Source organism: Myotis nattereri (assembly GCF_964212035.1).
Source record: "Myotis nattereri genome assembly, chromosome: 9".
In the NCBI taxonomy this organism is placed as follows: Eukaryota; Metazoa; Chordata; class Mammalia; order Chiroptera; family Vespertilionidae; genus Myotis; species Myotis nattereri.
This window is the reverse complement of record NC_138084.1, coordinates 16,250,349-16,264,650: the sequence shown is the minus strand read 5'-3', so window position 1 is coordinate 16,264,650 and position 14,302 is coordinate 16,250,349. Positions and strand designations below refer to the sequence as shown.

General features: G+C 46.5%; 1 protein-coding gene across 4 annotated transcripts in view; it reads left to right on the top strand.

The window, feature by feature from the left end:
• The window catches only part of PHF21A (PHD finger protein 21A), a 165,927-nt gene that overhangs the window by 149,528 nt on the left and 2,097 nt on the right, over nt 1-14,302 (top strand). For 2 of the 4 annotated variants that reach the window (XM_081099680.1, XM_081099681.1), the window contains 6 exons: nt 362-441; nt 865-925; nt 3,266-3,288; nt 10,130-10,285; nt 12,638-12,713; nt 13,086-13,189. In XM_081099680.1, the coding sequence (XP_080955806.1) occupies nt 362-441; nt 865-925; nt 3,266-3,288; nt 10,130-10,285; nt 12,638-12,713; nt 13,086-13,189 (500 nt within the window). Of the gene's footprint in view, nt 1-361; nt 442-864; nt 926-3,265; nt 3,289-3,362; nt 3,527-10,129; nt 10,286-12,637; nt 12,714-13,085; nt 13,190-14,302 lie in introns of all 4 variants that reach the window. The other 2 variants (XM_081099679.1, XM_081099678.1) reach the window with 1 other exon arrangement.

Sequence of the window (14,302 nt, the reverse complement as noted above, 5' to 3'; positions counted from 1 at the left end):
AACTGAAGAATGGTGAACTATGGTTGCTCAATCTAGGTCTGTGGGTAAAGTTCACCCACACCTATGTCACGGTGATCTAAAAATAAACCAGGACAGCTTGTTCAGAAGCGTTGTCTACCATTAAGCATGCGGTCACAGAGAGCCTCCCAGGGGACAGCGTGGCCTTGCTTCCCGAGAGGTGAGAGTAGACGTCCTGCGTGTGTGCTCCCAGCGGTGTGCTTGCCTCTGCTGAGGCTGCAGTGAAACAAGAGGCTGGCCCCATCTCTAATTTGTCTGGGAAAACCAATAGTTAAAATAATGAAGTTACGTTGTTGAGGTTCCCGATACCTCTCTTCTAATTTAAACCTTTTGCTTTCCCAAGAAATCCAAAGTAAGAGGCAAGAGCGAAAAAGAAGAACAACAGCAAACCCAGTGTACAGTGGAGCGGTCTTTGAGCCAGAGGTACTCCTGGCCAGCGCTGGCCCTTCCCTCACCATTCACTTCACTTACGACTTATTCAGCACCTCCCATTGGAAACCTGGTTGTACTTGCCCAGCTTTGTAAAGTGATGATTTTTCTCTGGCTGATCCCATTATTTCATTTTTATTATTCATTGCTTTCCCCTTAGTTTTTGCTTACATTTGAACAGATACAAACCTTCCTTAAAAATTTAACTCACCCTGGCTTCAACACAACTGTCACCTAGAGCAGAGGGAGACCTCCCTGGAATATATGTAATAAAATACGTTAGCACTGATACCTTCGGTGACTGGCACTAACTAGTTGGCATGTTGACAGGCATACTGTGCTTGGTCTTTAGCTTTTGCCAGTATTAGTAGTAACCATGCTATTCAACCATCACATTTCCTTCTTCAACCCTCAAAGCGTAAGAAGAGTGCAGTCACCTACCTGAACAGTACAATGCACCCTGGGACCCGGAAGAGAGGTGAGTACCTTTTATATCTCTCCCTTGCCTCTTGCCTTTGCTTTCTGTGTTGTGTTTCTTCCCTTTCCCCTAGAAAATAGTTTTGTTGTTGTTATTCTCTGAGAAGGGGGGAAAAGAGAGAGAGATTTCCTATTAGAGTTGTGTATACTGAGTCGAAAGCGGCCTTTCCTGGGATTCCAGCAAAGCTGCCTCAGGGGAATGGCTTCCTGCAGCATTTCTGCCCCCGGCCCACCGGGCTGTCCCTGAATACAGCACAGTGACCAGAGCACCGTGCAAAAAAAGCATGTTAGCGTCACGAGCAGCACCGAGCCCGCTGTTGCCAAGGTGCTCTTAGTCGTGCCCGAGTCATCCCTCTGCAGGAGAAACCGGAGCATCACTTAAGTTTCCGTGTGCTGCAGGCTTTCCAGGAAAGAGAGAAGTAGCCACACTGAACACTTAGAATCTGTGAGAAGAAAGGTCACTGCCAAGCAGGCTTTCGAAAGCAGGAGTTCTTAAAGAGCTTCCTCCGTGTTTTAGACCTCCCCAGGGCAGGGCTGCACCTCCTCTTAGGGCCGAGAGGACAGCAGCAGCAGTCTCACTGTGCGGGTCTAAATAGGGCTTAATAGCTCAGAGTTGGAGCTCATAAACAAGGTTCTGAAATTGTTCTTTGATGTCAGTAATACATCCCAAGGTCCCTTTCTCTGCATGATAATGTGTCCCTGAATTACAGTCCAGGCTAGAGAGGTTGCAGCGAGTGGAGGAGCATACTAATGTTCGCGTCTGCACACACAGCCTCAGCTGCTGGGAGCCTAGGAGGTCATCCCGACCCTTTGTCTGCCTTAGGGAGGCTGCAGCCACACCACGGCCGCCTCCGCCCGCAGAGAGAGCATACCCACCCTGAGTGACCGGTTCTCATGCTGCACCCGCCCCGTCCTTCAAGTGGTCAAAATATGTAGTTGAGAAACCCGAAGCCATTACTTCATACTCGTTCCTGGGCCACAATAATCAGTGTCATGGATTATTTTTTGTTTTTAGCAATTTTTAGTGACCCCTTACACAGTTCTCAGAAAGGAGCCCCCAGCCAGAAGCCACAGTTAATTGGCCTGCTGGTGGGCTGGTTCTGCTAAAAGAAAAGGGGCTAAATGAGCCAGAAAGACCTTGGCATCTCTTGCCAAGGTCAGAGGATGAAAGCCTGCATCTACAAGCCTAGGATATGCCTTCTGTGGGTAAACAAAGAGCATTCATCTTCCACTTCTCCCCGCAGCACTAATTCCCCAGGAAGACACACCAGTATGACCTGTCTTTGTACTGCAGACATCCCCAGTCTAACACACATAAGTAATGTTTGTGTATGTCTGACAGAATCAGAATTCCTGTGCGTGGTTTTGATATAAATTGTAACTGTTGGCAAAGTCATGATCTGCCTGCCATTACCAGTGCTCGGAGGCAGTTGTGCACCTCTCTGGCTCTTTTTTCCCTGTGGTGGTCTAGGCATTCACTTTGTTCACTCACAGCTTCGGAGTGTGACCCTGACTTAGACATGTCAGGCAGGAGTGGTTGGCCTGGACTTGCCACACCCACATGGGCCATTTATGATCCTCTGTAGCATGAGGTGTGATGCAGATGCTCCTACTCATATCAGGCCTCTCAGTCAGCAGTGTTGCTGATGACGGCCTTCCTGAGACTGGATCAGCCCAGCCCTGAGACCTGTGGGTCACCAGAATGTGGTGGAAAGTGGGGAGACAATTCTCGATCAACTAGGGAGAACACTTGAGTCCAGACCTACTTAAATTCATATTTAAACTCAGGACATCTTTTTAGCTCTTGGGTTCCAGCTACCCCTTGAACATATCTCTCGCTAGCTGGAGCAGCAAGGGGGAAGAGTAGTTAACTTGAATTTTGTCTCCTTGCTTCACCTTTCTCTACCCTCATAGGCAGTGAAATGACCAAAATGTAGGCAGGTGAGAAAAGGAAAAGCAGAAATCCTAAATAAATCCACTTGTGGGAGGCGAGAATCATTAATATAGGAAGAATGATGGTTGCAGAGAAACATTAGAGAACAATATGCAAAAGATAATGGGAAAGTAAAGTCGATTCATATTTCTGGCCTTGGCTCCCTGTAAGCTTTGGTTCTCGCCTGAGAAATCAAATGTCACAGTCCAAGAGCCTCACTGCTACCTGCCAAGGCAAGGCCCTTTAACACGACCCAGCGTCTCTGTCATTCTGCAGGTCCTCTCTTCTCCTCCCTTCTTTTGAGATTCAGGCAGTTTCTAATGACATTTAAATCTTAGCTTCTCTTCTTGTCTTTGGGACTGTTGTATTAACCTTCTGTCTGCTACCTCACTTCCTTTTCCATGCTAGCCAATGAGGAACACTGGCCAAAGGTATGTAAGATCATTTTCCCCCTCTCTTCTCCCCCCCCCCTTTTCCCCTTTTGTTCCCTTCTCTTGGCATATAGGTCGTCCTCCAAAATACAATGCAGTGATGGGGTTTGGAGCCCTTACCCCAACATCCCCCCCATCCAGTCATCCTGACTCCCCTGAAAATGAAAAGACAGAGACCACATTCACTTTCCCTGCACCTGTTCAGCCTGTGTCCCTGCCCAGCCCCACCTCCACAGACGTAAGTAACGTGGGAAAAGCTCCCTGTCTTTGAGAGCCTCGCTGGGGAAACATTGTCTGTGTTGTCTCCTCCAGCAGCATCACCCTGACTAACCCGGGAAAGCAGGGACCCCGACAGGACGCTATGCCGGGAAGGCAGCTCTGCTGAGGCCCAGGTCCTGCTGTGTTCTTGGGACTCATGCTAAATGTCAGGAGGCTCAGTAGTTTCCGGAGGCTGCATCTGATGTGCCGTGAAGGAGTTCTCAGGAAGGTGTGGGGTGGGAAATCAGCTCACGTCCCTGCAAGGTGTACAGGTTTCTATCATCATCCCTGCAAGGTGTACAGGTTTCTATCATCAGTGTTCTGGAGGTGGGGGAATGAGCAAGGTGGACGTTCCCTTAGCAGTTGTTGCCTGCTTCAAGTGGAATTCAAGAAGTGGAAACTTTGCCGTAGAGCAGCTGTATTCAGCAGAGTTGGTTAAAATAGGTTCCAGAAAGAGTGTCAAATACTCAGTAGTTCTTCACCCAGAAACTGCAGGAGTGTCACCAGTGCCCTACATTTTTAAATGAGCATTTCCAAAGCAGTGACTTCACTCAGCAAGTACTTAGTGAGCGCTTCTCGCCTGAGCAGGCGCTGTTCTTGAGGCCGGGACAGAACAGGAACAAAACCAGCTTCCTGCCCTCGCGGAGCTCATGTTCCACGGTGGGAGGCAGGTGATCAGCAGATGAACATAGACTGTGCCAGGGAGTGATCAGGCTGTGGGAAAAGTGGGACAGGTGAGGGGCATAAGGGCTTATGGCAGGAGGTTGCTCTTTTATGAAGATGCTGAGAGGGTGTGGGGAAGAGCACTCTGTGAAGAGGGAACAGCAACGCAAAAGCCCTGAGGTAGAAATGTACATGCACGAAGAGAAGAGGCCAAGACGGCTGGGCAGTGAGCAGGTGCGAGTGGTGGGGATGCGACCCCAGAGGTGGCAGGGTTTTTGACTTTTTATTTTGAAAATTCCAAACCTACAGAAAAGTTACAGTAACAGTACAAGGAATAGATGTATACCCTTCACCTAGATTGACCAGTTATCATTTTGCCACATACGCTTCTCTCTCCTTCACACACATATACATACACTTATACATACGCACATACACACACACACATATATATAAATATATACACATACATACACACAAACTTTTTAAACATCCTTAACCAAGGATGTGCTTATTTAGAGAGGGAAAGAGAGGTGAGAGAGAAACTTTGATCAGTTCCTCCCATAAGTGCCCCGAGAAAGGATTGATCCCCTGACCTAGGTATGTGCTCTGACCAGAAATCAAACCCACAACCTTTTGGGGTATGTGATGACATTCCAACCAACTGAGTCACTCTGCCAGGGCCACACTTTTTTTTTTTCTGAACTAGTTAAGAAATTGCAGGCATCATGAATCTTCACTCCAAATGCTTTGGTTTGTATCTCCTAAGAATAAAGATATTCTCTGATATAGCCACAATACAGTTATCAAATAGAGGAAATTTAATATTGATAAAAGGTTATTATACAATATACAGTTCATATGCAGCTTTCTCAATTTATCTCGATTATTGCCTTAGTGGCATTTACGTTTTTCTTCTTCAGGATCCAATTCAAGATCACTCTTGCATTTCTTGTCTCTTTAGCCTCCTTACTCTGGGCCAGTTTCCCATCTTTTCTTTGTCTTTCATGGCATTGATGTGTTTAGAAAGATAGGCCAGTTGCTGTGTGGGGTGTCCCTCCATTTGGATGACCCGATTGTTTCCTCAAGAACACATTGGAGGCTGCATTTCTGTAGGAACATGAAGTAAGCGGTGATGAGTCCTCAGTCTCCCCTTGTTGGTGATGTTAACGGTCATCCTTAAAATAGATCCCATCGAATGTCTCCACTGTACAGGCACCTGTTTCCTCAGCTTTGAGTCTGTAAATATCCAGTTCCCCAGAAACTGCTACCCAGTGGTTTTAGCATTTTTTTGCTGGTTCTTGCCTGCAGTTATTATTCAGAGGTGTTTGCAAAATTGATTGGGATTTTAAAAGGACCGATGTGTGTAAAATATGGAGACGAGACTGTGGGAGGATAGGACGGGAGCAGGGAGATCAGTGAGGAGGCTGTTACAGTCGTCTGATCAGGAGCCAATGCTAACTTGGCCTAATATAATAGGTAGAAATGGAGATAGAGAAAAGTGATTGAGTCTGCATCTTTTTGAAAAGCCAGTAGAATTGGATAATGGGGTATGAGAAAAAGAACAGTCAAAGGTGAATCCAAAGTTTTTGGCCCAAACAGCTAGGAGGCTGGAGCTGCCCTTTCCTGGACATGACAGGAGAAGCAGGTTTGGCATGTCTCATCTCTCTCGTGAATGACAGAGCTTGTCTTTAGGGCCACCTTCAGGTAAAAGATCCCTTGCATTACAGGCTCTTAGTAGTCTAAAGTCTGCCCCTCTCCAAAGAGCAAAAGAATACCATCTGCACATCCTGAGTCAAACTTCCAGAAACGACAAAGGGAGTGTCACCTGTCGAGGACCAGGTCACGGAGGAGTTCTGTTCTCTGACAGGCGTCCTTCCGTGAACATAACTGGTGGCTTCAGACCCAGCCTTGCTGTCAGAACCAGCCTTTTGTCCAGCTTTCCTTTGGCAGGAGTCATTGATTCAGGTTTCTGCTTCTCCTGTTAACTGGCACCAGGCATCCCTGTGGTCACCTTGTTTGGTGGCAGTGAAGATTGTCTCAACTTCTTTGAAGTTAAAGCATTGCCCAGGGCTGGACAGCTCTTGGTGGGGCTGTCCCCCAGGAGTTCTGTGGTTCTGCATGTGAGTCTCTTCCTTAAACAGTGTTGTTTTTATTTTTGTGACTTTGGGCTGAGGGGGTTTATAAAATGGTTTTCTTGAAAGGATCCACTCAGCTCTAATCACAAACTAAAAGCTTCTGCCAGGTTTTGTGTTAAAATATAAACACTGTTCTTCTTAGAAATCTAAAGATAAAAGGAAGCTTTTCTAAAACCACTAAATAATGTAATTGACTTCTACTTTTACATATCTCAACAGTGGCAGTTATTAAAATCGACACACAGGGCTCTGTATATTAGCTTCTGGGTGGCATAACCCCAACAACATTAATTAAATAATAACAGCTGAGAGGCAGGCATTTCCTGGAGATCAATACCATCTAGAAGGACTTGGTACAAGATACGGCTGGGCGCTAATCCTCAGGATGTAACTTGTTGCCACTGTCATCACTTTTATGAGAAGGGAAGATGAGTTGACATAATTATACAATTTTTTTAGCAAATGATGAAGTTGCAATTGATACAACCAGGGTTTTTTTTTTTTTTTTTTTTTTTTTAAACCTATGGCCTCAGCCCCTAGCAAAGAATTGTGGGTCAATTATAAACTTTTGAACAATAATAGATACAGAGGCAGAGCTGCCTCAAACAGATTGTCAAACTGCAGCGGGAAGGCCGGTGAGGGTTGGGGGGCAGGAAGTAGGGGGGTAAGAGATCAACTAAAGGACTTGTATGCATGCATATAAGCATAACCAGTGGACATAAGTCACTGGAGGATAGGGGAGGCTAGGGGACTGTCTAGGGCGGGGGGATAAAATGGACACATATGTAATACCCTTTGTAATACTAAATTAAAAAAAAATAAAAATAAAAAATAAGTTCAATATACAGTTTTTAGAAATAGGGTAAGAGATAAGATTTCTCAATGCATTAATTGTAATTTCTCATAATTAAACACCTATATTTAAAAGGAAAAAAAAAAAAGAATTGTGGGTCAGACATCTTTCCACATCCCATTTGGTTTATGGTAATAATTCGGTCCTTCACCAAAGCCTAAGCTTTCTGACCTGGTGCAGCACCTCGTTGGACTGCCTTTCTGTTGAAGCAGAGAACCAGTTCTGTGTGGATGAAATACATGACTTACCATTTCATATTCATTTCTATGGGTAGTAGTTCTCAAGTATGGCCTGGGGGTCCCTGAGACTCTTTCGGGGGTTCCATAAAATCAAAACTCTTTTCATGATCATATTCAAACACTCTCTTCCGGTTTCATTCTCATTCTCTCAAGAGTGAACAGGGGAGCTTCCCAGATATTACATGTCATGATGATATCATCACTCTGATGGCTAATGGGCAGTGCACCTGTGTGTACTGGGGTTCAAATTTTCCAATACATATTTTTATAACTTCCTGGATTCTATAATTATTTCAAACTTAAAATGTTTTAAAACTTCTAAGTAAATATCAATGTATCTAACTCCCATAAACAAAAGCTCTTTGAGGTCTTTAGTAATTTTAAGAGTATATGTCTCAGTGGTTAGAGTGTCAGCCCACTCACCCAAGGATCGTGGGTTCGATTCCCAAAGACATGTACCTGGGTTGCAAGTTGGATCCTTGGCCCCCAGTTGAGGCGCGTGCGGGAGGCAACCAATCAATGTGTCTCTATCACATTGATATCTCTCTCTCTCTCTCTCTCTCTCTCTCTCTCTCTCTGTCTCTGTCCCTCTCTCTCTCTCTCTCTCTCTCTCTCTCTCTCTCTCTCTCCCCCCCTCTCTCCCTCCCCCCCCCCCCCCCTGCACTCCCTCCCTTCCACTTTCTCTAAAAATCAATGGAAAAAATATCCTTGGGTGAGGAGTTAACAACAACAACAAAAAGAGTGTAATGGGGTCCTGACACCAAAAGATTACAAGCTACTGCTATGAGCTATATAAAGAGGATACAATGTTGTTTTTTTCCTTTAGCAACTGAAATAAATTAGTTAAGTTTTATTTTATGTACTCTCCACCTTCCACTTCTTGATGTTCTCCTTATTCAGGATAAAAGGAAAGTGAGCAGAACTCTTTACCCAACAAATACCTCTGAATGAAATGTGCACTTTGTCTAATATACTTCATCACTGCTAATTCTATCTATGGTTCATGAAGAAACTCTCTGAAACCCTAAAATTTGTATAAACTTCATAAAGATGCAGACTTACAACATGGGGCTGAGCTTTAAGAAAAACTAACCCTCTAGAGAAGAGCACTCTCAGCCTGATTCTAAGAATGAAAAGCAAGTCACGGTAATCGAGGAGTGAAACTTACCTCTTCCGGTGCCTGGAAGTTGAACTGTTGGGCATTCTCATGTAGTGTTTTTGCACATGCACTGGGTATCTTTTCTATTGCCCAGAGGTGACATTTTCTTACTCAGAAAGGTTAAAACCCACCCACACTGATTATCGTACAACTTTCCAGCATCTTCTAGCTGCTGGGTAGCCTGCTGAATGACATAGGAAGTCTCCATTCCTAGAGGAAACACGGGCCTGGGGAGAAAGGCCTTCCCAAGTGGTGGAGGGTCTATCATGGGAGGAAGACCTGCTCTCTGAGTCATTGCTTCCTGTGCACAAGTTCTGAGTTAAGCCTTTTGGCAAAATAGTCTAGAACCTAAAAACACATTGGCAGGAAAGGGTCTGGCCCAGGCCGGGCACTGCCTTTGTTGGCCCCTCCAACGCCCCCTCAGCCTTCCCTGCCCTGGATCCGTTCAGCGGCATTAGTCCTGTTCAGAGGATGGGTCAGGGATTCACTTGCTGAAAAATGCCTCTTGCATACTTCTTGCTCAGTGCTCTCCTCTCCACGTTTTAAGTAGATGGGCTTTTTTCTGAGGGTGCCTTCTGCTCAGAAGCTTCAGCAGCCCTACCTGAGAACTCACTGGTGGGCGGAGAGCGCACAGAGGCCCTTCTCGCCTCACCTGGCCAAGTGTTTTACAGCGGGGGATACAGCCTCCAGAATAGAATGGGCCATTGAACAGCACATGCCAAATGCTGGTTTAAGGGAGAACATTGTCAGCTGTTACTTTGGCTTTTAAAGTCTTCATATTAGAAAGCTCGGTTTAATCAGTTTAATTGGCTCCTGACTTACTCTTTTCCCATTTGAACTTTCACCATTATCTTTTCTCCCTGAGCAAGCAGAGTTTAGTAAAATTCCATTTCTTACCTGTTGTCTTTCCCAATCCTTCTAAGTTTTCTCCAAAACTGATAGTAATGAGAATGTTTATATCTTTGGTCTCAGAACACGTTGATGAATGGGTTTCAGTGTCTTCATGCTTTCCCATTTGTGGGTTAGACTCTACCAAAATGTAACAAATGCTGAGCTCTCACCCATGAAGTTAATTTTGGCCTAGAGTCCCTGTGGTCGGCAAACTCATTAGTCAACAGAGCCAAATATCAACAGTACAACATTGAAATTTCTTTTGAGAGCCAAATTTTTTAAACTTAAACTATATAGGTAGGTGCATTGTTATTAACTTAATTAGGGTACTCCTAAGGCTTAGGAAGAGCCACACTGAAGGGGCCAAAGAGCCGAATGTGCCTCACAAGCCGCAGTTTGCCGACCATGGGCCTTGACGACGACAGCTTTCCCATGAAGTCTGCTTTAAAACGAAGAGTACTGCCCCTGCCCAGGGAACCTCAGCTAATGGGGCAGGTGGGGGCTTGCGAATACCCCTGTAACATGTTAGAGGGGGCACAGCTGCTTGTCCTAAAACATGTATACGTATCCAGAATGTGCATGTTAACATTCACATTTTACCTTTTTGTCCTCTCTCTTACCTCTCTTCTCAATTTCATAGGGTGATATCCATGAGGATTTTTGCAGCGTTTGCAGAAAAAGTGGTCAGTTGCTGATGTGTGACACGTGTTCCCGTGTGTATCATCTGGACTGCTTAGACCCTCCTCTGAAAACGATTCCCAAGGGCATGTGGATCTGTCCCAGATGTCAGGACCAGGTAGGGGGACAGTGGTCAGACAGAGGGCGGGACCAGGGAGGAGCAAGATGACATGGTCAGGTCTTCCTTCCCCTCTGATCTGGGGATGGCAGTCTCTGCCCTTCCCAGTTCTCAGGCCATGTGAGCCCTGTTCACAGCAGAGCACTCGCCTGCCAGCTTCCCTCCCCTCAGAGACACTGTCATACTCGTGAGGCAGTGACTCGGTGTGCTGGTGGAGAGACCCTGATTGCTTCCCTTTATGTGAAATGACTTATTACGTTGACCCTCAAAGTCCGTAAGATTTTCTGCCTCATTCTCTAAGAATAGTACAAACCTAGTATATGTTTTTAAAACTCTGTATTGGAAATAAAATTCTTTTTTGTTTGTTTTTGTTAATCCTCACCTGAGGATATTTTTCCCATTGCTTGAGTGGAAGGGAAGGAGAGAAGGAGGAGGAGGAGGAGGAGGAGGAGGAGGAGGAGGAGGAGGACAAGAGAGACATTGATGGGAGAGAGACACATTGACTGGTTGCCTCCTGCACACGCCCCAACCAGGGGTAAGGAGCAAACCGCAACCCAGGTACATGCTGTTGACAGGGAATCAAACCTACGACCCGTCAGTGCCTAGGCCAGCGCTCTAAACACTGAGGCACGGGCCAGTACTTCCTTAAATGAAAGTATTCAGTCGGTTGTTTCATTCAAATAACAGCTTCACTTTTAACCTATGTTGTCATCAGGATCAGAGAACTAACTGTACAGTGGTATCAATATTCCATGGACTTGAAAGGCAAGCACAGAATCATGCGCTACTTAACGACAGGGATACATTCTGAAAAACGTGTCATTAGATGATTCTGTCCTTGCGAGAGTATCACAGAGCGCATTACACACCTAGATGGTAACCTGCTGCACACCTGGGCTACAGGCCTCTGTGTCTCGTTACAAACAACACGAGAGTAAGTCAGCGCAAGAGAAAATGACGCCATCGAGAGGCACAGTTCACATGAGATGTATGAGGCTGTAGCCCACGTAGCACAGAATATTGCTTTACAACGAACTTCCTGTTTTTAATCAATAGAACTGTATACTCTGAAATAAAAAGTATAGTATAGCAGATACGTAAACAGTAGCATAGTTGTCTGTTACCATTATCAGGTACTATGTACTGTGCAGAACTGTGTGCGACACTGTGTGTGACGGCAGGGCAGTGGGTTTGTTACACCAGCAGCACCACGAACACGTGTTCTGTGATGTCACTAGGCCATAGGAGTTTTTTGGCTCCATTATAATCTTTTTTTTTATATATATATATATTTTATTGATTTTTTACAGAGAGGAAGGGAGAGAGATAGAGAGTTAGAAACATCGATGAGAGAGAAACATCGATCAGCTGCCTCCTGCACATTTCCCACTGGGGATGTGCCCGCAACCCAGGTACATGCCCTTGACCGGAATCGAACCCGGGACCCTTGAGTCCGCAGGCCGACGCTCTATCCACTGAGCCAAACCGGCTTCGGCAACTCCATTATAATCTTACGGGCCCACGTAGTATATGTGGTCGGTCACTGATCAAAGCATCGTACGGCACGTGACTGTATGGTTAGCGACCCCAGCTGTCCCTCCTCTACTTCGTTTCTGATTCCCTTTTCTCACATACCCATGTATCCTAATGTTGTTATTATAGGTGGTCTCATGTCGCTTTTTTAGAAGTAGGCAAAGTATAAACAAATAAGGTCAGTAGCTCAGCAGACATTGGGGTGCTGCTCAGGTCTTTGGAATCTGGTCTGAGAGAATTCTGGTTTTTCCCCTTTAACCTTGGTCCTCTTCCTGCTGTCGCCTGATGTAGTGATAGGGACAGTTCTCTCCTTGTCCTCTTCCAGTTGCTGCTTTGTGACCCTCTGATCATTTGCCACATGGGGTCTGGATTATATGCGGTATCAGAGCTGAGACGGCATTTCCTTGGCCAGGCTGCCTTTCAGGGGCATGGAGCTAAAACTGAGCCAGGCAGCCCGTGTCAGGTCAGGGACGAAGCTGCCCATGGCTGTGGCCACAGTGCCGACCTGCCGCTGATGCTGGTGGTTCTGCCTGTGGGACTCGTCAGGAGCCTGTGACACGAATGAAAAGATAGGAGTGCCCAGCTTCTTTCTCACTCAGGGCTCAAGTAGCTTGGCTGTCCCTGCTTTGTACCTCATTCTCTCGGGCTGGTATCTGGAACTTTACAGTCCAGAAACTGTAGAACAGCATTTTGCACCACTGCCCTCATAATCCTGCCTGGATTTGTATCTGCCCGTAGCTGCAGACACCCTTGCTGGTCATTACACAGGGGATGTGTGTTTACCTCCTCCTCAAGGTAAAATTCTAAACATCTTTCCAGATGCTGAAGAAGGAAGAAGCAATCCCGTGGCCTGGAACTTTAGCCATTGTCCATTCCTACATCGCCTACAAAGCAGGTAAAGAGTTACCCGTACGCGCTCTGTCATCTTCTCTGTTTAAAAAAACAAAAAGAGTACTGGAAGTATTTGCTTTGTTTTAAAAAGGAAATTTAACGTTAAAAATGAAAAGCTTCTAGTGACTGAAGTGGAAGATTGTGTAGTACTTTCTTGGGAGGAAGAATGAGAAGTAGATCTTGTTCATATGAAGCCAGGCTGAAGCCCCTGACCATCTTCCTAGCAAGTCTGTGCATGGACAGGGGAAGGGGAGTCCTGTGCACTGGCTGGGGGCTCGGGGAACTTTGGGGAGAATATCTTCTTTGGCAAACATTCTGAACACTGGCCTTTTCGAAGAATGTATTGTTAAAAACAGTTCTTTTTTTTTTTTTTCAGCTAAAGAAGAAGAGAAACAGAAGTTACTTAAATGGAGTTCAGATTTAAAACAGGAACGAGAACAGTTAGAGCAGAAGGTGAAACAGCTCAGCAGTTCTATAAGTGTAAGTGAGCCTCCTGCCTTTGGCACTAAAGCAGACAGACCTTCCCGTGCACATAGCAGCTCCTGCGGCTCCCAGGGCTGGTTCCAGTCCTTTAGCTCTTAACACAGCTGACTTGGGCAGAAGGAAAGCTTGCCTCCGGTTAGAGTTGTCCCTCAGGTACAGGGGGCCCCTTGGTATATGGTGCCTTAGCCACGCTCTGGAGCAGCCTCTTGGTTTTGGTCTGAGAGCAAGCATTTTCAGTCTCCTGGCCGCAGAGGTAGATTAGCAGCTGCAGCCGTGTAGCCACCACCCCTGTGCGTCCTAAGCATGTTTGGGGGGAGTGTGGAGCCTGACCTGACAACAGACAGGTGCAGACCAGCCCCGCATCTGCGTCCTTCTAGTCGCCCAAGCTAGTGAGTCCGTCCACACGGCCCGTCTCTTCCACTCTTTCTTCCCCACCGTGCTGTTTGCGTTTCCAGGTCTTCCTGACCAGCCTGAGGAAGAGGGGTTTCTAGAGACAAGTTTGGAAGTAAATACTGCCCAGCCTGCCGTGTCCAGGTGGGAACGAGAGTTGTACTTGTAACCGAGATCCAGAGGCTCCTACCGGCGGGCAGGCTCTTTTCCGCTGAGTAGGTGCCTGTTGGAGCGAGGTGGCCTCAGCCCTCAGACACTGGGTGGTGTCCCAGACTTGGTGACGGTTGAGCTGTCCCACTCACCTGCTTTCGTCCCTCCCCACCGTCCTACCCATGGCATGCAGGTCTCACTTCTCTTTCCCTGCCTAGCGCAGAAGCCAACAGGTGTGAGAGGCTGAGGGCAAAAGACTACAGGTGACGGGCAGGAGGGGTTCTGTTGGCTGAAGTCTGATTCTCCTAACATCGCGGTCCCGCCCAGGCTCTGCCTCTGAGTTCTTGCCGACCGAGTGATCCTCGGGAGGCCCTCCGGCTGAACACAGACACCCCTGGCTTGTCTTCTCCCCGGAAAAGCTCAGTCCGGTCCTGACCATGTTAGCACCAGCAGCGCGGTGCAAACACCCGCCCAAACCAGCTTCCGCGCGGCTGTGGGAACTTTGTTCTTGTTGTTTTTAATTCTTACCTGAGGATGTTTTTATTGATTTTAGAGAGGAAGGGAGAGGGA